The 26,973-nt window shown below is 44.2% G+C and overlaps 1 protein-coding gene and 1 long non-coding RNA gene across 2 annotated transcripts in view; one reads left to right on the top strand and one right to left on the bottom strand.

Annotated features, from left to right (window-relative positions):
- The window catches only part of ITGAV (integrin subunit alpha V), a 108,712-nt gene extending 86,273 nt beyond the window's left edge, over positions 1 to 22,439 (bottom strand). Inside the window, exons 1-2 of the mRNA XM_060178282.1 lie at positions 22,242 to 22,439; positions 4,366 to 4,496 (exon numbers count right to left, since the gene is read on the bottom strand). Of these exons, the coding sequence (XP_060034265.1) occupies positions 4,366 to 4,496; positions 22,242 to 22,393 (283 nt within the window). The 5' untranslated portion in view covers positions 22,394 to 22,439. The remainder of the gene's footprint in view (positions 1 to 4,365; positions 4,497 to 22,241) is intronic.
- A 439-nt stretch (positions 22,440 to 22,878) lies between these two features.
- LOC132534307 (uncharacterized) lies at positions 22,879 to 26,571 on the top strand. The gene is made up of 3 exons (XR_009546030.1): positions 22,879 to 23,120; positions 25,120 to 25,247; positions 26,268 to 26,571. It is a non-coding gene; the product is annotated as an uncharacterized LOC132534307 (long non-coding RNA).
- Positions 26,572 to 26,973: the final 402 nt, after the last annotated feature.

The raw sequence follows: 26,973 nt of genomic DNA on the forward strand, positions 1-26,973 counted from the left end.
TGTAGGGTAGGATGGGGAGTCAGATATGTGACATATAACAGTGTGTTTACTATATTCCTGTTGGTGTCTTATTTTTAGAATACGAATACGCATAGGCATAAGAAAATCCTAGGAGGCCAGGCAGTAGTGCAGTGGTTTAGGTGCACATGGCATGAAACGGGACTGGCATAAGGATCCTGGTTCAAGCCCCCAGCTCCCCACCTGCAGGGGGGTCGCTTCACAGGTGGTGAAGCAGGTCTGCAGGTGTCTCTCTTTCTCTCTCCCTCTCTGTCTTCCCTTCCTCTCTCGATATCTGTCCTATCCAGCAACACAACAGCAATGGCAACAATAAAAATAAAAATGACAAGGGCAACTAAAATGGGAAAAATGGCCTCCAGGAGCAGTTGATTCGTAGTGCAGGCACCGAGCCCCAGCAATAAGCATGGAGGGCAAAAAAAAAAAAAAAAAAAAAACATCCTGAGTAACTAATAAGTTAATGTGAAAGAATCCAGATTTTCATTGTCTATCTTTTTGACCTGTTTGAAATTTTTTTTCTACCAAGCTCCTACTGTATTTTTTAAAATTACCATTTAGAGTCCAATTTCAAAAAAGGCCAACAGTAAGTAAGTATTTTTCCTGGTACAGAAATTTATTGTGTGGAACACGGAAACGTATTTGGACCAGTGCAACCATCAAAACTGTAGTATAGTTTCACTTCATAAGTTCTCATATTTTGCTAGTAGATTTTGCCCTGATTCTGAATCACAGGAATTTCTCCATTGTGGTAAAACTGAATCTATTTACAAATGCCCTTAGGGTTTTCCAAATGCTGGTTACAGATGGGGGGGCGGGGGACAGGACTTAGTGTAGATGATCCAGAATGGGGGAAAAACAAGCCTGTCACCTGATTCCTATTACTCACTGACTTAGTGACTAACACTCACTTTGACACAGATACAAAGTCAAGTGGAACAATCCACACTATGGGTTCACTGCCACTCTAATTTCCAGAATGGCATGGATTTCAGACTTAGCAGGAAATAACCCTATGGAAACAGGATTTCATTTTCTTCAGTCTTAAAACATTCTGTCAAAGTCAGCAGAACAGTGTCCTTAAAACAGTTTAAAAACAGGAGTCAGGAGGTAGCGAGCGCGGTGGGTTAAGCGCACGTGGCACAAAGCGCAGGGACCGGCGTAAGGATCCTGGTTCGAGTCCCCGGCCCCCCACTTGCAGGGGAGTCGCTTCACAGGCGGTGAAGCAGGTCTGCAGGTGTCTGTCTTTCTCTCCCCCTCTCTGTCTTTCCCTCCTCTCTCCATTTCTCTCTGTCCTATCCAACAATGATGTCATCAATAACAACAATAATAACTACAACAATAAAACAAGGGCAACAAAAGGGAATAAATAAATACATAAAATTAAAAAGAAAAACAGTTTAAAAACTACCATGCCAGAAGAATGGAACGATATTTCTTCAAGGATTTTCTAACTTTTCACATTAATATATAAATATGCCCATACAGATACTTTCAAGAGTTTCATTTCACTTTGGTAAATATGAAACTTAGTTCATGAGTCCCTCTTAAACATGCTTCGTTTCTCTTTTCACTGCTACAGTCCTGACACTAAAATGTATCTCTAGAAAAAAAGTCTAGTGTTCTTAAGATCTTATGATTTCATAATCTTCTCCCAAAAAATTAAATAAGGTGTTTTTTTTTTTCCCCACCATCACGGGGGTTCGACGCATGCATAGTGACTCCATCACCATTTTGTCCTTTGATAGAGAGTAAGATGAGAGACAGAGAAGTAGGGAGAGAGAGGAAAAGAGGAGAGGGGACACACCTACAGCAGTGCTCCCCCACCTGGAAAGCTTCTCCCCTGCAGACAGGTTCAAGCCCCCAGTCCTCATACATGGTACCATGTGATCTCTACCAGGGGGTTACACCTGGACCCTAATAAGAGTTTTCAATGAGGGAGTCGGGCTGTAGTGCAGTGGGTTAAGCGCAGGTGGCGCAAAGCACAAGGACCGGCATAAGGATCCCGGTTCGAACCCCGGCTCCCCACCTGCAGGGGAGTCGCTTCACAGGCGGTGAAGCAGGTCTGCAGGTGTCTATCTTTCTCTCCCCCTCTGTCTTCCCCTCTTCTCTCCATTTCTCTCTGTCCTATCCAACAACGACAACAACAATAATAACTACAACAATAAAACAACAAGGGCAACAAAAGGGAATAAATAAAATAAATATAAAAAAATTTTTTAAAAAAAAAAGAGTTTTCAATGAAACTTGTACAAATATAAAACATCCCTCAACTGCTTTTGGCAGTGCGATCTAAGACAGATATACATCTGTGTGTACTTGCATCTAGGACAAAGGAGTCTATTTGCCACACTGTTCAACCATGTGAAATGTTGTGAATAGAAAAAAGAAAAAAAAGACAAGAATCTCCCATATCTCAGAAGAGATGCAAAATATTTTACGACATCTTCCTGAGCTCCACAGACCGAGACTGATGATCAGCCTAGAACTGAAGCAATGAGAATACAGTGTCATCTTGATACTCTTATAGGAGAAAACATATATAAGCAAAAAATCTGGGGCTTGGGTGATAGCACACCCCAGTTAAAGCACACGCAGTAATAAGCGCAACAACCTACAGAAGGGCCAGGGTTCGAGCCCCACCTCCACACCTGCAAGGGGGGGATGCTTCACGATCGGTGAAGCAGGTCTGCAGGAGTCTCTCTCTCCCTCTCTCTCTCCCCCTCCTTTCTCAAGTTCTCTCTGTCCTGTCCAATAAAATTGGGGGAAACTGCCACCAAAAGCAAGGGATTTTTAGTGCTGGCACCAAGCCCCAGCAATAACCCTGGAGCCAAAAAAAAATGAAAATGAAAAAGGAAAGAGAGAGAGAATCATAAAATATCGCTTGCCCTGCAGATCTAAAGTGCTCATATGCCACAACAAGACGACAAATAACCCCATCCAAAAATGGGGGGAGGACATGGACAGAATATTCACCACAGAAGAGATCCAAAAGGCCAAGAAACACATGAAAAAATGCTCCAAGTCTCTGATTGTCAGAGAAATGCAAATCAAGACAACAATGAGATGTCACTTCACTCCTGTGAGAATGTCACACATCAGAAAAGGTAACAGCAGCAAATGCTGGAGAGGGTGTGGGGTCAAAGGAACCCTCCTGCACTGCTGGTGGGAATGTCAATGGGTCCAACCTCTGTGGAGAACAGTCTGGAGAACTCTCAGAAGGCTAGAAATGGACCCACGCTATGACCCTGCAATTCCTCTCCTGGGGATATATCCTAAGGAACCCAACACACCCATCCAAAAAGATCTGTGTACACATATGTTCTTGGCAGAACAATTTGTAACAGCCAAAACCTGGAAGCAACCCAGGTGTCCAACAACAGATGAGTGGCTGAGCAAGTTGTGGTCTATATACACAATGGAATACTACTCAGCTGTAAAAAATGGTGACTTCACCGTTTTCAGCCGATCTTGGATGACCTTGAAAAATTCATGTTAAGTGAAATAAGTCAGAAACAGAAGGATGAATATGGGATGATCTCACTCTCAGGCAGAAGTTGAAAAACAAGATCAGGAAAAAAAAAACACAAGTAGAACCTGAAATAGAATTATTGTAGGACAGGGGTAGATAGCATAATGGTTATACAAAGAGACTCTCATTCCTGAGGCTTCAATGTCCCAGGTTCAATCCCCTGAACCACCGTATGCCAGAGCTGAGCAGTGCTCTGGAAAAAAAAAAGAAAAAGAAAAAGAATTGACATATTGCACCAAAGTAAAAGACTCTGGGGTGGGGTGGGGGGAGAATTCAGGTCCAAGAAGAATGACAGAGGACTAGTGGGGGTTGTATTGTTATATGGGACACTGGGGAATGTTATGCATGTACAAACTATTATACTTACTGTTGAATGTAAAACATTAATTCCCCAGTAAAGAAATTAAAAATAAATAAATAAATAAAAATAAAAAAAGTAAAGTGCTCATACGTCTTATTTTCCTAAATGGTTAGTCACACTGAGAGGGTATCTTTTTCTTTCTGTGGAAGAGCTCCCTTGGAGAGTCTGTGGCTTTGCTTCAATGTTGTGGCCTACTTCACTCTCTCTGCCTTTGTCTCTATCTTTAATGAGTAAACACAAAATAAATAAACGGTTACATTTAAACTTAAGCAAGTGCTTTTCAAAAAAAAAAAAAAAAAGATGATTTCCAGCAGCACAAGGGAGTGCTGTGCTGGTGCTGCCGGGCCAGTGTATCTGAATGCAAAGGAGGCCCAGAAAAAAAAAAAAAAAAAACACTGAAAATTAAAAATATGTAACAAGTGATAAAAGAGAAGAGACCACTCACTACAAGAGCGTTTACCTGTTGCGTCAAACTCAATGGGCTGGCACCGTCGGTTATATGACCAGTCGCATCTGAGGACCTGCCCTCCTTCCACAATTCCAGGCTGGGTAGTGTTTGCTTTGGGCGCTCCCACCAGAAGAAACATTCTGCTGAAATACAAAAGGGAAGACAAGATTATAGATGGCACCACGGAGGGGGAGGGGAGGGATTACCTTACAATCTAGGAAGAAAAATCAATTTTCCTGAAACTGTTCACGGCATTTATTAAAAATCACCGGCTGAAGTCATGTTTTCTGGTCTTCACATCTACACGAACATGATTCAGAATCGTGTGTTCATCCTACTAACACATGATCCAGCGTCATGGTTACATGGATACAAATCCTAGTCAAAGAAGAGGACCACTTTTCAATTTCTTTCCTCTTTTTTATTGCCACCAGGATGATCGAAGGGGCTTGGTGCTAGCACTATGAATCCACAGTTCCTGGTGGCCATTCTTCCCGTTGCTTCTTTCTTTCTTTTTTCTTTTCTTGTTTTATTTCACAAGACAGAGAAATTGAGAGGGGTGGGTGAGATCAAGAGGGAGAGAGAGAGAGAGAGAGACACCTGCAGACCTGCTTCACCGCTTGTGAAGCGTTCCTGCTGTAGGTGGGGCACTTTTCAACATCTTTTTTTTTAAGTTTTTTTCTTTAAGTTTTTAATATTTATTTATTTTTCCCTTTTGTTGCCCTTGTTGTTTGATTGTTGTAGTTATTACTGTTATTCTTGATGTCATTCTTGTTGGACAGGACAGAGAGAAATGGAGAGAGGAGGGGAAGACAGAGAGGGGGAGAGAAAGACAGACACCTGCAGACCTGCTTCACCGCCTGTGAAGTGACTCCCCTGCAGGTGGGGAGCCGGGGCTCGAACCGGGATCCTTATGCCGGTCCTTGTGCTTTGCGCCACTTGCGCTTAACCCGCTGCGCTACCGCCCGACTCCCCTAAAGTTTTTTTTTTAAGATTTTATTTATTTATGAGAAAGATAGGAGGAGGGAGAGAAAGAAGTAGACATCAGGCTGGTACATGTGCTGCTGGGGATTGAACTCGGGACCTCATGCTTGAGGGTCCAATGCTTTATCCACTATGCCACCTCCCAGACCACCGGGTATCTTTCTTCCTCCTTCTCTAGCTCCCCTTTCCCTCTTGATTTCTATCTCTGAGCTATAAATAAATTAACAGATTTAAAAAAAAGAAAAAAACCAAAAGGATGGAGTTCAAAAAGTTTCTGCATAGGAAGTATAGAAAGTCTATGAAGCTTCCCATTTACCCTTCCCATCTGCCTTTTCCACGTTACTGTTCTTAGTTGTATATTTTTTAATGATAAACTGGTGGTCTAATAAGTCCAATGTTCTGAGTTCTGTGAACAAGCCTAGCAAACTGATCAAACTTGGGGGGGGTGAGAATCTCGGGTCTACAGCCTGTTGGTCAGAAGAGCAGGGAAGATTATCGCACTGATTAGAGTCTGCTGGGGTTTCATTCAAGAGCCACCAATTGTGCGACAAAAGTCCAAAAGAAACAGAAGGTGGATGAAACGTCCACGTGAAAACGAAAACTTATTGGGCTGTGGGGAAAGTCATGGCATAGTTTGTTTTTTTTTTATTTTCTATGCAAAAAAATGTCTCATGACATTTCCAACAACATGTTAGTGTGAATGTCCTGGAGAGGCCTAAGTGGTAATTTGGAGCACTATGGAAAGAGAGAACTAGTTGGGCAGGGTAGATAACATAATGGGTCTGCAAACCATTGCCTGAGGCTCTAAAGTCCCAGGTTCTGTCCCCTGCAGCACCATAAACTAGAGCTGAACAGTGCTCTGGTAAATTTAAAAAAAAAAAAAAAAGTGGTCTGGGAGGTGGCGCAGTGGTAAAGCTTTGGACTCTCAAGTATGAGGTCCTAAGCTTGATCCCCAGCAGCACATGTTCCAGAGTGATGTCTGGTTCTTTCTCTCTCCACCCATCTTCCTCATTAATAAATAAATAAAATCTTAAAAAAAAAAAAAAAAAGACAATTCATTATGAATGTCAACTCAAGGGTGGGCATGGATAACATAACAGTTATGTAGAGACTCTCATGCCTCAAGCTCCAAAGTGCCAGGTTCAATCCCTGCACCATCATAAACCAGAGCTGAGAAATGCTCTGAGTGAAAACAAACAAACAAACAAAATAAAACAAACAAACAAAAAACTCAGATGAGTAAGTTCAGGCTAGGAGAGGATTCAGAGAGACTAGCAAGATAGTCACACAGTGAGTTCTGAGGAGTAATATTTAGGAGATAAAGGGAGAAAGGAGTACAGAAAATGATAAAGACAACGATGAGATATCACTTCACTCCTGTGAGAATGTCAGACACAGAAAAGGTAACAGCAGCAAATGCTGGAGAGGGTGTGGGGTCAAAGGAACCCTCCTGCACTGCTGGTGGGAATGTCAATGGGTCCAACCTCTGTGGAGAACAGTCTGGAGAACTCTCAGAAGGCTAGAAATCGACCTACTATACGATCCTGCAATTTCTCTCCAGGGGATATATCCTAAGGAACCCAGCACACCCCACCCAAAAACATCTGTGTACACATATGTTCTTGGCGGCACAATTTGTAATAGCCAAAACCTGGAAGCAACCCAGGTGTCCAACAACAGATGAGTGGCTGAGCAAGTTGTGGTCTAGATACACAATGGAATACTACTCAGCTGTAAAAAATGGTGACTTCACCGTTTTCAGCCGATCTTGGATGGACCTTGAAAAATTCATGTTAAGTGAAATATGTCTGAATATGGGATGATCTCACTCTCAGGCCGAAGTTGAAAAACAAGATCAGAAAAGAAAACACAAGTAGAACCTGAACTGGAATTGGTGTATCGCACCAAAGTAAAAGACTCTGGGGTGGGGGGTGGGGGGGCAGAGAATACAGATCCAAGAAAGATGACAGAGGACCTAGTGGGGGTTGTATTGTTATATGGAAAACTGGGGAATGTTATGCATGTACAAACTATTGTATTTACTGTAGAATGTAAAACATTAATTCCCCAATAAAGAAATAAATTAAAAAAGGAAGTACAGAAAATGCTTAGAAAAAAATAAGCGCCAACAAAAGGATACAGTTCAATACAGAAATCCCCCAAGAGCAGGGAGTCAGGCGGTAGTGCAGCGGGTTAAGCGCAGGTGGCGCAAAGCACAAGGACCGGCCTAAGGATCCCAGTTCGAGCCCCCGGCTCCCCACCTGCAGGGGAGTCGCTTCACAGGCGGTGAAGCAGGTCTGCAGGTGTCAAAATAATAATAATAATAATAAAAAGAACAAAGAAATCCCCCAATAAATGTTTCTATCACTCTCATCTCATTCTCTTACTAAACTTAAATTCTGCTGCTAAGGCGTTGGACTCTCAAGCAGAAGGTCCCAAGTTCAAGCCGACACCTTGGTCCCACAGTAATGGAGAGACGCTCTGGTTCTTCCTTCCCCCCCCCCCCCACCGCCCCTATAGCAAGCAGATAAACCAGCAGAGGAAATACTTAATCGCTCTCCACATTTTTGTTGAGATCATGAACAAATCTGCATTTTAAACACGTGAGACATTCATTTCAGCGCTCATGTATTGATTTCAACTCCATTTCTTCTGGACCATATTCATTTCTTTTTTAAAAATATTTTTATTAATTTATTTTCATTTTGTTGCCCTTGTTTCTTTATTGTTGTTATAGTTACTGTTGTTATTGATGTCGTCGTTGTTGGATAGGACAGAGAGAAATGGAGAGAGATGGGGAAGGCAGAGAGGGGGAGAGAAAGACAGACACCTGCAGACCTGCTTCACTACCTGTGAAGCGACTCCCCTGCAGGTGGGGAGCCGGGGGCTCGAACCGGGATCCTTGCGCTTTGCGCCACGTGCGCTTAACCCGCTGTGCTACAGCCCGACTCCCGCCATATTCATTTCTATCTGGGTGGTTTGCAGGAACACAGCTCGCTGAAGATTATCTTCAAACTCCTAGTCAGAATGAAGAAGCCTCCCAGCAAGACCACACCCTGAGTAATAAAGGTTTTATGCAGTCATAGCTGGCACCAGCAAAACACCAACACTATTCTCTTCATAGCCAAATGTTTCTGGATATGAAGTCAACTTAGCTTTCATTCACCAAAAAAAAAAAAAAGTAAGAAATATAAGGTTATGAACAAGAAAGTCCTCACTTGGGGCCCTGAAGGTACACAGTATACACCCCTGGTGCATTGAGGTCCTAAATTGGACAGGGCATCGTAAATCCCCCAGTGAGCCTCTGGGTCTCCTCCTCTCTTGTTAATACACAAATAAATCTTTTTTTTTTATTTATTTTTATATTTTTACCAGAGCACTGCTCAGCTCTGCCTTATGGTGGTGCAGGGGATTGAACCTGGGACATTGAAGACTCAGGCATGAGAGTCTCTTTGCATAACCATTATGCTATCTACCCCTGCCCACAAATAAATTAAAAAAAAAAATAGATACATACACACCCACTCATGTATAAAGATAGCAACTGTTATCATCACAACAACCTTTTAAAAAATCCATATATAGGGAGTCGGGCTGTAGCGCAGCGGGTTAAGCGCAGGTGGCGCAAAGCACAAGGACCGGCATAAGGATCCTGGTTCGAACCCCGGCTCCCCACCTGCAGGGGAGTCGCTTCACAGGCGGTGAAGCAGGTCTGCAGGTGTCTGTCTTTCTCTCCCCTCTCTGTCTTCCCCTCCTCTCTCCATTTCTCTCTGTCCTATCCAACAATGACAACAACAATAATAATTATAACAATAAAACAACAAGGGCAACAAAAGGGAATAAGTAAATAAAATAAATAATTTTTAAAAATCCATATATAATTTACTAAAAGACAGAGACAGAGAGAAAATGAGAGGGATAGGGGAAAATAGAGAAGGAGGGAGACAGGGAGACATCCAAGGCACTGCTCTATCATTCATGAAGTTTTCCCTCTGCAGGTGGGGACCGGGGCTTGAACCCGGGTCCTCGTGCACTGTAACATGTGAGCTCATCTGAGTATGCCACCACCCAGCCCCACCACCTTTTCTTTTCGTTTTTATTATTGATTTACAAAACTGTAAAATAATAGGGGTATAATTGCATATAGTTCCCATCATGAGAGTACTGTGTCCCGTTGCCTCCACTGGAAATTGCAATAGTCCTCTCGCAGGTCACCCACACAGGCTGATTCTGTAACTACCTACCTAGATCTAATTTTCCCTCATTTTTTTTCCAGTGGTCCTGCCTTCCCTTCCTTTCCAGTTCATTCCTACACCTACTACTCCTTCCAAGTGTCATTCCTGTTTGTCCTCTTCTCTCTCAAATAAACCAAACTGTGCCTGGCTTCCTCTGGTATTTTTCAGATTCACTTCCCTTTCATTGATGGTATAAAAAAACAAGATTCCTCGTAACAAATACTTTGGGTCCTAGTGGAATGGGGATACAGAACCCTGTCTGGTTTACTTCTATTGTTTTAATTTCTTTTTGGGGTGCAGGCAGTAGAAGGTAATTACTTCTCTGATGGACATGAATAGTGGCAGGTGGATCCACACTCCCAGCCCGTGTCTATCTTTCCCTAGTGAGGCAGGGCTCCGGGGAAGTGAGGTTCCAGGCAGCACTGGTGAGGCCGCCCGCCCAAGGAAGTCAGGATGGAGTCATAGTCTGCAACTTGGTGGCTGAAAGGTGGTTAAGACTGGAAAGCAGGACAAAAGTCACAACCACCTTTTCTACGGCAGAAATGGCTAACAAATAATTCTATCTACTCTGTTAACCTGAAAAGGCCTAGGGTTATAGGGAGACAGCAGAGTAGTTATGCAAAAAGTCTTTCAATCCCCAGCACTACCAGAAGCCGGAGAAATTAGCACTGACCTTCAGGAGGTGGGAGGAAAAACATGTCTGAATAAACAAAATCGGCACAGATATGGATGCAATTTAGTATTGCGGGTTATGACCAGTTCCAAGGGATGAAGACAGAAAGGCTATTTCTCAGAACGTGCCTCGAAACAGCAAAACTCACGTCTGGACCGCCATCACACAGCACATTACAGAAGCTTTTATGAATTTTTGTCTGGATTATTCAGTAGTTCTATGACTTAATTATAAAATAGCCCCTTTCCATTACCCCAAATCAGTCCAGAATGTAGGGCTCATCCTGCATTAAATGTAACATTATTTGAAAACCCCGAAGGCCAAAAAAAAAAAAAAAAGTACAATTATTAAATTATGCTCAAAATCTTGATACAAAAATCTCTCTTCTTCATTTTGACTTTAGACATTTTCTTCACTAGGCACTGTAAGACAGAGGGCTGGAAAGTGGTTAAGGGGCCCAGCCTTCAGCGAAGACAGAAATAAGGGGGCTCAGGAGGAAAGTTCTGAATGAAAACTCCACTCCATTCGCAGCACATGGATAAGACCAGGAACAAGGCTGCTGCTTTTGCTCAGACCATTTGCACATTATAGGCATGAAATGACGGTAATTAGACGTGCTAATAAGGGCGTTCATCAAGCCTTCCTAAGCACAGCTTCATGTGCAGTCCTGCAGATTGGTAAAATGCCACTGAATGCTAGAATAATATGAAAGGAATGTGTGAGCACTGTATAGTTCTAAATGCCAGCTTGGTGGGGGCAGGGGAGAGGCTGGGAAACAATTCTTTGGACAAAACAACAACATGGTACTTCAAGTTATTTTTTTTTAATATTTTTAAATTTCTTTATTGGGGAATTAATGTTTTACATTCAACAGAGAATACAATACTTCAAGTTATTTTTAAGACTATCCTAGAACATTTTTGAAAATGAAAAACAGGTGAATAAAGTAAAGCCAATAGATGTTAGATCCGATGAAGGAATTTACATAGAGAAAACTTAATCAACAGTAGACAAGAAAGAATACAGGAAGTTAAAAAACAACAATAATAATAACCACAACAATGAAAGGGGAAAAAATAGCCACCAAGAGATTTGTGGTATAGGCACCAAGCCCCAGCAATAACCCTGGAGACAAAAAACAGAAAAAGGAAAAAGAATACAGGAAGTTAAATGACAATATATGAGAAAATTAAGGAATATAAAAGCATCACACATTAAATGTAAAAAAATAATAATAAGCCTTTATGGATGGCGAGTTTCTTCCTTCCTTTTTTTTTTTTTTAATTGTTTTCACTGTGGTCCGGGAGGTAGCACATGGATATAGCATTGGATTCTCAAGCATGAGGTCCCGAGTTCAATCCCCGGCAGCACATGTACCAGAATGCTATCTCATTCTGTCTCTCTCTCCTCCTATCTTTCTCATTAATAAATAAATAAATATTTAAAAATAAAAATAAATTGTTTTCATGAAGTATTTTTATGTACTTATTATTGGACAGAGACAGAGAGAAACTAAGACGGTAGGGGGAAGATACAGAGACAGAGAGACACCCGCAGCCCTACTTCACCACTCGGGAAGCTTCCCCCCTGCAGATGGACACCCGGGGCTTGAACCTGGGTTGTTGCGCATTGTAATATGTGCGCTTAGCCAGGTGCGCCACCACCTGGTCACGCACCCTTTTTTTTTAAAAACCATTTTTAAAAAGTCTGGCATATACATTTCTTGAAGTTTATGTAATTATGTTTAATGAAAGTCTATTACAACTTGTACAGGAAGAAGAGTTCCAGACCAGGGGAAGTATCTGTGACATAAGCAGCAGGTCTAAAGGTCAGCTTGGGACTACATGTTATAATCATCACTGGAACTGAGCCCCAGATCGCGCCGCTACTCAACGTAAATAGCAATGCCCACTACGGTGGCCCAGGAGGTGGTGCAGTGCACTGGACACCCGAGCATGGAGTCCTGAGTTCTAGCCCCAGCATGGGTCACAGTGATGCTCTGGTTCTCTCTCTCTCTCTCTCTTTTTCTCCTCCCTCCACTCTCTCATTAATAAATTTCTCTTTCATTAATGTCCACTGTAACTACCCAAAGACATTTTCTGAGTATGGATAGTGATTAAAAGCAAACTCGGAAAAAAACAGAAAGCACTACACAAATACTCAAGATGATCAACTAAAGGCAACGATTATTAAGATAGGAACTGTGAAAGTTAAAAATCTGTTTTTAAGAGGGTTTGTTTTTGTTTTTTGCCTCCAGGATTATCACTGGAGCTCAGTGCCTGCACCACTAATCCAATGCTCCTGTGGCCATTTTTTCCATTATTCTTGTTAGATAGGACAGAGAGAAATTGAGAGAGGAGGAGGAGGAGGAGATAAAAAGGGAGAGAGAAAGACAGACACCTGCAGACCTGTTTCACCAACACTTGTGAAGCGACCCCCCAGTGCAGGTGGGGAGCCTTGCGCTTTGCACTGTGTGCGCTTAGCTCCGTGCGCTACCACCCATCCCTCACAAGGGTTTCCTTAGTTCAGTTTTCAGCAAGTGCTACCAATTAAGTAAACTGCATGATCTCAAGAGGAATTAAAAAAAAAAGAGTAGAAAGAACATAACTGTTTCCAAATACTTCCCACTAGTGATGACAGCTGGAGTGTACACAGGGTTAATTAAGGCTAATAGATTTCCCTGATTAGCAAAGAAAACTTCATGCTGGACAATTTAACTTCATGTGCCTGCAACTTTCTCCTAACAGACTCTTCTCAGTATCAGCATCAGGAACAGGAAAACTTTCCCCTTGCCACTCTTTTTTTTTTTTAAGGTTTTTTAATATTTATTTATTCCCTTTTATTGCCCTTGTATTATTATTGTTGTTATTGATGTCATTGCTGTTGGATAGGACAGAGAGAAATGGAGAGAGGAGGGCAAGACAGAGAGGGGGAGAGAAAGACAGACACCTGCAGACCTGCTTCACTGCCTGTGAAGCGACTCCCCTGCAGATGGGGAGCCGGGGCTGGAACCCGGATCCTTAGGCCGGTCCTTGCACTTTGCGCCACCTGCGCTTAACTCGCTGTGCTACCGCCCGACTCCCTCCACTCTTTCCCTCTCTCCCCCACTGGGGCTTGATGCATCACAAATCCACTGCTCCTGGAGGCCATTTTTTCCCTTTTGTTGCCTTGTTGTTATTTCTGTGGTTGCTGTTGGATAGGACAGAGAGAAGTGGACAGAGGAGGGGAAGACAGAGAGAGGGAGAGAAAAGTAGACACCTGCAGACATGCTTCACTGCTGTGAGGTGACACCCCCCCCCATTCAGGTGGGGAGCCGGGGGCTCGAACCGGGATCCTGAGGCCGGTCCTTGCTTAACCCACTGCACCACAACTCGCTGGGAGGAAAGGAAAGTCAAAGGAAAGTCTGGATGGGGTGACAGAGGAATGTGAGTAAGGGCAAATGAGAGGCTGACAAGTGGATCAGAAAGGCCAACCAGGTGGAGATGGGAAGTGGGGCAGAAGACAGACAGCCACACTTGTCTACACAAGCTCCCAGCACAACAAATAAACTGAAGTGATACCCCAGTCTCTCTCTCTCCCTCTCCCTCTCCCGCTCTCTCTCTCCTTCTCTCTACTCCAGTCTCTCTCCCCATCTCTCTCCTTCTCTCTACTCCAGTCTCTCTCCCCATCTCTCTCCTTCTCTCTACTCCAGTCTCTCTCCCCATCTCTCTCTCGCTCTCTCCTCTCTACTCCAGTCTCTCTCCCCATCTCTCTCTCTCCTTCTCTCTACTCCAGTCTCTCTCCCCATCTCTCTCTCGCTCTCTCCTCTCTACTCCAGTCTCTCTCCCCATCTCTCTCGCTCTCTCCTCTCTACTCCAGTCTCTCTACCCATCTCTCTCTCACTCTCTCCTCTCTAATCCAGTCTCTCGCCCCATCTCTCTCTCTCTCCTTCTCTCTACTCCAGTCTCTCTCCCCATCTCTCTCTCTCTCCTTCTCTCTACTCCAGTCTCTCTCCCCATCTCTCTCTCGCTCTCTCCTCTCTACTCCAGTCTCTCTCCCCATCTCTCTCTCTCTCTCTCTCCTTCTCTCTACTCCAGTCTCTCTCCCCTTCTCTCTCCCTCTCCCATTCTCTCATTCTCTCCCCCCCCCCCTCATAAGCGTCCTTCAGGGAATGTGACTTTAACTATCAAGGAGGGGCAACCAGCCAAGCAATGACAAGTACATTTTTTTAAACCCTCGAAATGAAGGCAGTGCTTTGGCTGCTCTCAGCACTCACTGCTCCAAGATAAAACATATTTAATATATCTGGGACTCTGGGTTGGCCAAGGGGCACTCACCAAAAAGAGCATCTGAAATGATCAAATACGTATATAGAAAGAAATGTGGCGAAGACAATGTTATTTCAGGGCTGTCATTTCATTCTCAGATTTACTTGTGATTGAATTTGTTCTTAAACATTTTTCTTCTTTTGAAAACACATGCAGTGGAGGACCAAGAGGTGACTTTGAGGGTAGAGCACAAGTCTTATCAGTTTGAAGGTCTGGGTACAAGCCCAGAGGCTGTGGACAGCTCCAGGGTGGTAGAGCTATGCTTTGGTGTCTCTGTCTCTCTCTCTCTCCCTCCCTCCCTCTTCACCTTCCTCCCTCCTCTAAGAATTTTAAAAAACGTGGTCAGGAGGTGGCACATGGAATAAAGCATTGGGCTTTCAAGCGTGAGTCTTGAGTTCAATCCCTGGCAACACACGTACCAAAGTGATGTCTAATTCATTCTCTCCCTTTCTCTATCTCTCTTTCTCTCTCTCTTTCTTCCTATCTTCTTCATGAATAGAAATCACTCATGCATGAGGCCCTGTGTTCATTCTCATACACACATTTAAGGAAACAAATATTAATCAATAAAAAGTACATGCAGTTAACCAATCTAGAGTGGGTTCGGACCATCTCTGTAGCCAGAGAAGCAATACTGAGGAAAATTAATAGCTGAGTACCAGGACCAAAAAGATACTTTGAAAAAGAAAATGATCAGAAATACATAAGATGAGCAGAGGGGTGAAGATCTGAATGTCAAAGGCTTCACTTGAGATGATGGAGCTGAAACCAGAAGACAGGAGTAGAAAAGCAAGGTAGAGAAGGATGTAAGAGGTGTTAAAAGGAAGAATTTCTAAGACCTACAATCTGGTGACTAATCACTGACTAATATTAGGGGGGTACAGTAGGAAAGATAAAAGAAAAATAGAAAATGAGAGGGAGGAATATGAAATTATTTCCAGGGTAACAGAGACAATGACAGCACTGTTAATAGAAACAGAGGTGTAACTGGCATCTTTGGAGGAAAGAGATTTCATTTTCAGTTCCACGGAAGTAAAAATGGATTAGTCAAGGAGCAATGTTCCACAGCTGTTAGGAAGTGGGAAGTTTTTATATTGAAGATACAGTCAGGGAGGAGTCTAGTTGAAAAGTCCTCTACCTGGAGAGAGAGAGAGAGATCAGAGCACTGATCAACTCTGGTTTATGGTGGTGCTGGACATTTTGACCTGGGACTTGAGAGCCTCAGGTATGAAAGACCTTTTACATAACCATTATGCTGTCTCCTCCACCCTCCACCTTAAATAAAATGTTTCTTTTTAAAGGGAGAAAGGTGGGCGGTAGCACAGCAGGTTAAGGGCAGGTGCTCAAAGCACAAGGACCAGCATAAGGATCTCGGTTCAAGCCTCCGGCTCCCCACAGCTGTGAAGCATGTCTGCAGGTGTCTATCTTTCAGTCCTCCTCTCTGTCTTCCCATCCTCTCTCGATTTCTCTCTGTCCTATCCAACAACAGTAATAATAACAACAGTAATAACAACAATGATAAACAATAAGGGCAACAAAAGGGGAAAAAAAATAGCCTCCAGGAACAGTGGATTCTTAGTGCAGGCACCAAGTCCCAGCAATAACCCTGGAGGGGGAAAAAAAAAAAAAAAGAAAGAAATCTTTTTAAAAATGGGGGGGAGTGGAGGGATATAGTATAATGGCATGTAAAGAAACTTATTCCTGAGGCTCCAAAGTCCCAGGTTCAATGCCCAGCTCCACCATAAAAGAGAAAAGAAGAAAGAAAGAAAGAAAGAAAGAAAGAAAGAAAGAAAGAAAGAAAGAAAGGAAGGAAGATCCTCTACCTGTTACAAACAGAAAGTTGGGATTGAAAAACTGCACTGTCCTTCTGCAACCAGAGGACACTCACACACACCTTTGACTTTGGGGGGGGGGGGTGGTCAAAGGAACAGGAAGAAACTATAAGCAAGGCTTCATCAATGTTTAATAAGGAAAAAGGCAAGAATTCTAACCCACTATTACTCATTAGGGCATTACATAAAATATAAATCTATAGAGATATAAAATGAGAAGTGTATAATTTACATTTCAAGAATAAAAAAATTATTCCATTAATTCCTTTTTAAAACATGTATTTATTTATTTGAATAGAGAGAAGGAGAAAAGGGGAGACAGAGGAGAGAGAGACACCTACAGCACGGCTTCACCACTTGAGAAGTTTTCTCTCTGTGGGTGGAGGACAGAGGCCTGAAGCCCAGTTGCAATATGTGCGCTCAACCAGATGAGACACCATCCAACCACTGTGCCGTTAATTCTTAGAAATAAAAATGGTGGGTGGTCTAGCAGATGGTACAGTGGATAAGGCACTGAACTCTCAAACATGAAGTCCCAAGTTCAATCCTGGTATGGAAAGGACAAGAGTGATGCCCTGGTTCCTCTTGCTGGGGTCAGTGCAGGGACAGGGACAGACACAGACACATGGCCTGATAGCCAGGAATACTACAACACAGGCACGCTGCTGCACCCTGTTCACCATGCCCATGGGGAAGAAATTAAACGCTGCCTAGGAAATGGGACAGGTAACCAGTGTGGACATGACTTAAAAAGGAAGTGGTGAGCCCCCCACCTATGGACATCTCATCTTTGACAAAGGGGCCCAGACTGTTCCATGGGGAAAGCAGAGTCTCTTCAACAAATGGTGTTGGAAACAATGGGTTGACACATGCAGAAGAATGAAACTGAACCACTGTATTTCACCAAATACAAAAGTAAATTCCAAGTGGATCAAGGACTTGGATGTTAGACCAGAAACTATCAGATACTTGGAGGAAAATATTGGCAGAACTCTTTTCCGCATAAATTTTAAAGACATCTTCGATGAAACGAATCCAATTACAAAGAAGACTAAGGCAAGTATAAACCTATGGGACTACATCAAATTAAAAAGCTTCTGCACAGCAAAAGAAACCACCACCCAAACCAAGAGACCCCCTCACAAAATGGGAGAAGATATTTACATGCCATACATCAGATAAGAGTTTAATAACCAACATATATAAAGAGCTTGCCAAACTCAACAACAAGACGACAAATAAACCCATCCAAAAATGGGGGGAGGACATGGACAGAATATTCACCACAGAAGAGATCCAAAAGGCCAAGAAACACATGAAAAAATGCTCCAAGTCTCTGATTGTCAGAGAAATGCAAATAAAGACAACGATGAGATACCACTTCACTCCTGTGAGAATGTCACACATCAGAAAAGGGAACAGCAGCTAATGCTGGAGAGGGTGTGGGGTCAAAGGAACCCTCCTACACTGCTGGAGGGAATGTCAATGGGTCCAACCTCTGTGGAGAACAGTCTGGAGAACTCTCAGAAGGCTAGAAATGGACCCACCCTATGATCCTGCAATTCCTCTCCTGGGGATATATCCTAAGGAACACAACACATCCATCCAAAAAGATCTGTGTACACATATGTTCTTGGCAGTACAATTTGTAATAGCCAAAACCTGGAAGCAACCCAGGTGTCCAACAACAGATGAGTGGCTGAGCAAGTTGTGGTCTATATACACAATGGAATACTACTCAGCTGTAAAAAATGGTGACTTCACCGTTTTCAGCCGATCTTGGATGGACCTTGAGAAATTCATGTTGAGTGAAGTAAGTCAGAAACAGAAGGATGAATATGGGATGATCTCACTCTCAGGTAGAAGTTGAAAAACAAGATCAGAAGAAAAAAGAAAAAAAAAACACAAGTAGAACCTGAAATGGAATTGGCGTATTGCACCAAAGTAAAAGACTCTGGGGTGGGTGGGTGGAGAGAATACAGGTCCAAGAAGGATGACAGAGATCCTAGTGGGAGTTGTTCTGTTATATGGAAAACTGGGAAATGTTATGCATGTACAAACTATTGTATTTACTGTTGAATGTAAAACATTAATTCCCCTATAAAGAAATTTTAAAAAATTAAAAAATAAAAAAAAAAAGGAAGTGAAGGTGTGAACTCAGACTGACAGGAACTCATAAGTTACACAGGCTCCTGTGTTAAATATACTTTTATATATATGTCAAATATATAGAAAATGGTATTTATTTACACATGTTATATATATGGATATGTATGTATATGGGCTGTGGGTCAGGTGGATTGGGTAAACAGTTCATTTTATTCATAGATTTTCTTCACATTTGGGAGATATTCTCTGCCCTAATCCAACTTTCGAGCCCCATTCTCAACTCTGACACCATCTTCTCAGACATTTTTGTCCAACTTCATGTAAACTACCAAGCTCAAGCAAAATCTATGAAAGTCGTAAACCACTACGAACATACCGAATGTGGACTTCTCTGATTCTTTACACGCTAAGATCCCTACTCTCATCTGCGCTGTTCTTACTGTTTGGCTCCTGTTCATCATTTATTTATACTGCTTTATATCTCACTGCCTTCCAGCCACCCAGTTGCAGACGCTACCAAGATTCCATCCTGACTTCCCTGGGCAGACGACCTCACCAATGTGTCCTGAAGTCTCACCTCCCCAGAGTCCTACCCCAGTAGGGAAAGACAGAAACAGGCTAGGAGTATGGATCAATCTGCCAGAACTCCCACCTTTGGCACCCCGAAAAGAATTTTGGCCCATACTCCCCCAATGGGGAGGGAATGATGGGGGGAAGATGACCAGAGGACTCTGAACTCGAACTCCATCAGCACCCGGAGAGAGAAGAGGAAAAAAGGAGAGACAGTAATAGGTATAGGTGTGACTTGGAAAGAAAGAGAAGACAGGGGAGTCGGGCGGTAGCGCAGCGGGTTAAGGGCAGGTGGCGCAAAGCACAAGGACCGGCATCAGGATCCCGGTTTGAGCCCCCAGCTCCGCACCTGCAGGGGAGTCGCTTCACAAGCCGTGAAGCAGGTCTGCAGGTGTCTGTCTTTCTCTGCTCCCTCTCTGTCTTCCCCTTCTCTCTCTCTTTCTCTCTGTCCTATCTAACAACAACAATAATAATAACAACGACAAACAACAAGGGCAACAAAGGGGAAAAAAATGGCCTCCAGGAGCAGTGGATTTGTAGTGCAGGCACCGAGCCTCAGCAATAACCCTAAAGGCAAATATCTATACATACTCTCTCTTATTCTTCACAAGAAAAAAAATGACTTCCCTCCTAAGCCTGTATATGACCTTTAAATCTATATAAATTTTGCTATATAGTCACTTTAAGTATTACATACAGAAAGAAATGTGAATGTTAACGTCTATTCTTTAATGTAATTTTTGTAAGTTTTTTTTTCATTTCAAACCTGACTCATCTCATAAGGATTTTCTCCTTAGTTTAAATAATATACAGGAATTTAATATATAGAAATATATTAGAAAGCCAGGCGGTAGTACTGCCGGTTAAGCGCACGTGGCGCAAAGCACAAGGACCGGTGTAAGGATCTTGGTTCGAGCCCCCGGGCTCCCCACCTGCAGGGGAGTCACTTCACAGGTGGTGAAGCAGGTCTGCAGGTGTCTGTCTTCCTCTCCCCCTCTCTGTCTTCCCCTCCTCTCTCCATTTCCCTCTGTCCTATCCAACACCGACTATAACAACAACAAAAAATAAATATATTAATGCAAAATGTATCTTAAAGACCTTAATATTTTTGCAAATGGCTTTCTGACCTGAGGCTCTGAGATCCCAGGTTAAATCCCTGACATGATCAGAAGCCCTCACTTTAGGCAGTGCTCTGGTTTAAAAAAATAATAACAACAATAGTAATTATTTAAAGTAGATTCATTCTCTCTCTTTCTCCCTCTCTCTCTCTCTCTCTCTCTCACTCTGGTGGTGGTGGTGATGGTGGTGTCATGGAGTGAAGCCAAGGCCTCATAGTCATGCCGTTCCAGGTTTAATCCTCAGCACCATTATAAACCAAAGCTGAGCAGTGGTCTGGTGTCTGACTGTCTCTTTCTCCATATATCTCTCATTAAAATAAATAAACAAATAATATTCCAAAATAAATCTAAAAGAAAATCCTTGGGCACAAAAGACAGACACTTAAAATATTCAGAAACAAAAAGAAGTCCTTTAAAAATAAAAGGTTAATGCAATTATTAACTCAGAGGAGAAGGCAGTACACACTGCCCAAATTTAAAGATTTTTTTCCCTCTCTCTGTTTACTGGGAGAGTCTATTACAGTACATTTATAGACACATGGTTACGATCTCTCATCTCCCTGTGATAAGTGTCTGCTAATGATTATTTTTATCAGATTGGAAAATCTGTGTTCAGGTCCTAAAGAAAGCCCTGAAGTTTTAACCAAGTAAGAATTCCCTAAAAAGAAAGTCTACTTCTCACTGACAATTTTCAGTCTATTTATTGCTGCAAAAGTTGTCACCAAAATGTCCAAAAATGTTTAGAAGGACCCTAAGAATGAACCGTGAGTGCTTTATCATAGAAAAATATTTAAATTATTCTCTAATTAGGTGTGTATGAGTTGAAAATGGCCCTGTCTTGTTAATATGTAAAAACAAATACATGTTACAAGCCATAATGTGAGAAAAAGACTCCTAAGGACAGTTTTTTCCCTACTGAAAATAAGATTTAAACATCAGAAGACACCCAGTGAGCACATAAAGTACTAAGTCAGTATTTCAACCGCTTATATGGGGGTGGGGTGGTGAAAATGCGGTCAGTGTTTGGTAATGTCAGACAACTTTTAATCCAGTAACGACAATTATGCTGCTACAAACCCGGATTGCCTCTGCCCTGCGAGAAACTTAGCCATCTGAAAACACAATTTACAGCCTGCATTGCTCCCAAGACCTGCGGGGAAGGAAAACACAGCAAACACCCTCGCTCTTTCTGAACAATGACCTAAATCATGAATCACTATAAAAAGAACAGATGACACATTCATCTGTTCACCCTCAAATGTGCAAAAAGTCTGACCGCCCCAGAGAGAAGGCAAGATGAATTAACTATGACAGCAGGGTCCTTAGAAAGTCAGAGAAATACTGCACCAAAAGTAAAGACTCTGGGAGTGGGGTGGGGGAGGCTTCAGGTCCTGGGAACAGGATGGCAGAAGAGGACCTAGAGGGGGTTGTATTGTTACGTGGAAACGGGATGCATGTACCAACTATTGAATTTTGCTGTCGACTGTAAACCATTAATGTCTCCATAAAGAAAGAAAAATAAATAAGAATGTCAGCGAAAAAGAGAGAGAGAGGAGAGAGAGAGAAAGAGAGAGAAAGACAGAAAGAGAGAGAGAGAGAGAGAGAGAGAGGAGAAGGTACAGGATCAGACTTTTAGGAGGGGGACCTGTTTAGGGAGTATGGAAAAAGGACGAATCTGTGAATCTCAAAAAGAGTATTGTTAAGACTATCCGGGGAGGGGGGAAGGCAGTTCGGGCATGAAGCGCACGGTCTGAACTCCTGGCAGAGGCAGGCGGGAGGGTCTCTGAAATCCGGCTCTCTCGATGCCCCACTTTCTCCTGATTTCAAGCCCAGGTCCGTTTCCAAACAATCCCTCCAAGAAGAGAAAGGGGAGGGCTCCGGGTGGGAGCGGCACGGGAAATCTTGCATCTCCCCAGAAACGCAGCGGCCCGAGAAGGTGCGGGAGACTGGGGTCCCTCCCAGGAGTGGGGGGCGCGCCGTGGGGAAGGGACCGACCGACCGAGCGAGCGACCGAGCGAGCGACCGAGCGAACCCGCTCCCTCCCCGGCGCCGCCACTCACGAAGACGCGCTGGGCGCGAAGAAATCCACCGCGAAGCCGAAGTAACTGCCCTCGGGGCCGGAGAACTCGGCGGGACTGTCCACGTCCAGGTTGAAGGCGCCGCAAAGAGGCAGCAGGAGTCCGGGCAGCAGGAGCGGCAGCCGGGCGGCCATCGCGGGGGGAGCGCGGGGCGCACAGCCCGGCACCGCCGCCGCCTCCCCGAGGCGCCAAGCCCGGGACCCGGGACCCGATCGCGGCCTGCGCCTGCCCCGAGCTGCGGGCTTCGCTGGGCTCCCGGGAAGCCGGGGGGGGGGGGGAGCTGGGGGTAGAGTTGGGGGGAAGCTCCGGGGAAGCTCCGGGGAAGCAGGGCGCTCCGGGCGGGGACGGCTCTCCGCGCCGCAGCTCCGGCCGGGCAGTGCGGGGCCCCGAGCGGCTGTCCCCGGCCGAGCGCCCGCGGCCCCGGGAGGAGGCGGAGCGGGAGGCGGGGCGGCCGCGCCGGAGGAAGTGGAGGAGGAGCGCGGCCCGGCCGCCCGGTCGTCCCGCAGCCCCGCGAGTGCGGAGCCGCCACTTCCGCGCTCGTGGGCGCCTGTCCCGGGAGCAGGCCAGGTGCCGCGGCCTGCCTGGAAGAGGCGCCCCGATCCGGACCCTCCCCCCAGGGGTGCTGGGGGAGAAATCAGCATCCTAGTTCGCTCGAGTCCCCCCCAGACCCCCGGGCACCCGAAGTGCCTGGTTCCGCGGGGAAGTTCCCTGCAACTTGTCGGGCCGGGCGGTGGCGTACCCGGGTAAGCGCACACAGGACTCAGGGTGCTCGGTACTAAGCAAAAGGACCGGGTTCGAGCCCCCGTCCCCCGCTCCCCACCTGCAAGGGTGTGTGTGTGGGGGGGGGTCACCTCACAAGCGGTAAAGCAGATCTGCAGCTGTCTTTCTCTGTCATTGTCTTTTTGAAAAGGAGAGAGGAGGGGAAGACAGAGAGGGGCAGAGAAAGACAGACACCTGCAGACCTGCTTCACAGCCTGGGAAGCGACTCCCCTGCAGGTGGGGAGCCGGGGGCTCGAACCGGGATCCTTATGCCGGTCCTTGCGCTTTGCGCCACCTGCGCTTAACCCGCTGCATAACGCCAGGCGCCCCCCCCCTTCCTATATCCCCCTCCCCTCTCAATTTCTGTCCCATCGAATTAAAGAAAAAAAAAAAAAAAAAAAGGCTGAAAGTACCCTGCGACTCCAGACAATGACCCACATAGTCAACAACTGCCACCTCTCCAGATTCAAAGGAGGTCTTTACATCAGGCTCAACCTGACGCTGTTGACTGGCTATGGAAGAAGGGCAAACGCTAGAAGAAAAGACCTGTCAGCACCCATGTTCAGCCGGGAAGCAATTACAGAAGCCAGACCTTCCACCTTCTGCATCCCACAATGACCTTGGGTCCATGCTCCCAGAGGGATAGAGAATGGGAAAGCTATCGGGAAGAGATGGGATATGGAGTTCCTGTGGTGGGAATTATGTGGAATTGTACCCCACTTATCCTACGGTCTTGTCAGTGTTCCCACTTTATAAATAAAAAACTTTAAAAAAAAGAAAAAAAAAGTTTGGAGGTTGGGCATAGCATAAAATCTTCCTATCTTGTGTTACTTCTACTTTAAAAGTCTGGCAGGGGGTGGGGTAGATAGCATAATGGTTATGCAAAGAGACTGTCATGCCGGAGGCTCTGTAGTCCTGGGTTCAGTCCCCTGCACCACCACAAACTGGCTGGGAGAACATAAGGTGAAACTTCGACTGGGTGTGGTCTATTACACCAAAGCAAAGGACTGAGGAAAAAGGAAAAGGGTTACTTCTAGACACCTGTCAAGGGGTGATGAGATGATACCTGGGGGGGGGGGGGGGGAGTTAAAGATGATACTGTAAACCATTAACCTCCCAACAAAATAAAGTTCAACAAAAAAAAAAAGAATTGCCAATCATGAATATTCTACTCAGCTAATTCACCCTTCAAATATGAAGTAAAGTTGCTCTCAGGTTTACAGAAACTGAAGGGCATGTGCACCCGGGTATTCATAGCTGTGTTAGTCACAGATGTCAAAGAGTGGAAACAGCCTAAGTGGCCACCGACAAAGGACTGGATACAAAAAGTTAAGGGTTATGTAGCCCGTAGAAATCTACTGTGAAGAAAAAAAAAAAAAAATGACCTTGGTTCCTTTAGGAACAAAATGATGGAATCAGGCATGATTTGCCTATTGAAATAAGTAAAGCGTTGAAAAACAACTAGTTCACTCATGTGGATTCTGGAGAATTTAACCACAGGAACATGCAAAAAGAAGCAAAACAAATACATAAAGGTAAACAAGAGTCTGGCAGGCTCTCAGGAACTCTATAATTAATGGTCGGTTCCCTCCCGCACGGAACTTAATTCTAAGCTTCTGATGACCGCTAGCACAGTCCTCTCCAGGCAAGTTGTAGTAAAAGCTAAACTTCAGTGATGCGTGAAAGATCAGCAGCACAACGAATGAACAGTAGTCCTTTCAAATCAAGAGTTATTCCTCTTCATTTTTGTTAAGATGAATTTTCTGAATATGGGCCTCAGAGCAAATCAACAGTATTTATACACCTTTCCCATATTTGGGAGCTACTCTCTCCCCTGACACAACTTTCTAGCCCTTTTTCTTCCAGCCATGACATTATTTCCTCAGACAATAACCTGGGTCCACCTGCATGTCAGATGTCAGGCTCAGGGAAAAAAAACATAAATAATAATATAGTCCTGGGCCCTTTGGAATATAACTAAAATAGGCCTACTAGCTATCTACAAAACGGAGACCCCAAATCTTCATCTGCAATATTCCAGCCTTTAGGTTCATGATTAGTCAACAGTTTGTTTGGCTTTATATATTAACTCTTCTTTCAGCCACCAGGTTCCAGATGCCAACATGATGTCAACCAGACTTCCCTGGACATACAACCCCACCAAGGTGTCCTGGAGCCTCGATTCCCCAGAGCCCTGCCCCACTAGGGAAAGAGAGAGGCAGACTGGGAGTATGGATCGACCTGTCAATGCCCATGTTCAGCGGGGAAGCAATTACAGAAGCCAGACCTTCCACCTTCTGCATCCCACAATGATCCTGGGTCCATGCTCCCAGAGGGATAAAGAATAAGGAAGCTATCAGGGGAGGGGGATGGGATACGGAGTTCTGGTGGTGGGAATTGTGTGGAGTTGTACCCCTCTTATCCTATGGTTTTGTCAGTGTTTCCTTTTTATAAATAAATTTTTTAAAAAAATACATTTAAAAAAAGATTTATTTTCTAAAAAATGAAAGCATCAGCTACTATGTGTGGTGCTGATAAAGGAGAATTAAGTCAGGCAGGGAAGCCATTAATAACACATGCAGTAACAACTTGTTATCTTTTTCTATCTCAGTACATCCCAGTGAAGGTGCTATAAAGCAGACCTCTGGATTTTTCTCAGGAAATAGCCTAGAATAGAAGCTATTGCTTTTAAAAGGTGGGTTATGTAAATGGTGGAGATGGTTTTCCATCAAAAACTGGTTTTCCTCATGATCTTCTCTTAAAGAAAGCAGTTTTTGTTTGTTTTTGCTTCAGGGTTATCACTGGGCCTCTAATACACTGTTCCTGGAGACCATCTTTTCTTCAACCATCATTGTTGTTGCTGTTATTGTTAGATAGGACAGAGAAAAAACAAGAGAGGAGGGGAAGACAGAGAGGGGAAGAAAGACAGACATCTGCAGACCTGCTTCAGCTTTGGAAGCAACCGCCCTGCAGGTCCTTGCATTTCGCACTAAGTGTGCTACCGCCCGGCCACAGTTATTGTTCCCTAAAAGCTACTACTTTCTTGACATTCTCTGAGCCATCTTTCTCCTCAACTTTATGAAGGCCTACATGACTGAGGGACCTTTACTTTATGAAGGCCTACATGACTGAGGGACCTTTACTTTATGAAGGCCTATATGACTGAGGGACCTTTAGTCCAAGATGCCCCAGTAACAGGAGTTTCCTTTGAGATTGTTCAATAGGCTTTGTATGTTAACTCTCATTCAGCCACCAGGTTCCAGATGCCAGCAGGATGCCAACCAGACTTCCCTGGACAGACAACCCCACCAATGTGTCCTGGAGCTCTGATTCCCCAGAGCCCTGCCCCACTAGGGAAAGAGAGAGGCAGACTGGGAGTATGGACCGACCAGTCAACGCCCGTGTTCAGTGGGGAAGCAATTACAGAAGCCAGACCTTCCACCTTCTGCATCCCACAATGACCCTGGGTCCATGCTCCCAGAGGGATAGAGAATGGGAAAGCTATCAGGGGAGGGGAATGGGATGCGGAGTTCTGGTGGTAGGAATTGTACCACTCTTACCCTGTGGTCTTGTCAGTGTTTCCATTTTATAAATAAATAAATTCTAAAAAACTACAGTGCATTAATTTATGCTAGATATATTATTGTCTCTTGGGGGAAAAATGTCTTCAAAGTCTGTTATTAATGACAAAATACACTATTTATATAATTTATGTATGTATAGATAATGGAATTCTTTTCCTAATGTTTTAATCCTGTTATCTGTCAATATTTCATGTAAATTATTATTGAAATATTTTAGTAGTTAAAATCACTTCCTCCTCTTTCCTGCTTCTCCTCCTCCTGCTTCTCCTCCTCCTCTTCTTCCTCCTCTTCCTGAACCCTCCTCCCTCCCCGAGTCCTTTATTTTGGTGCAATACATCATATCCAGTCCAAGTTCTGCTTTGTGTTTTATT

Source organism: Erinaceus europaeus, chromosome 18, assembly GCF_950295315.1.
Source record: "Erinaceus europaeus chromosome 18, mEriEur2.1, whole genome shotgun sequence".
NCBI classification, from domain to species: Eukaryota; Metazoa; Chordata; class Mammalia; order Eulipotyphla; family Erinaceidae; genus Erinaceus; species Erinaceus europaeus.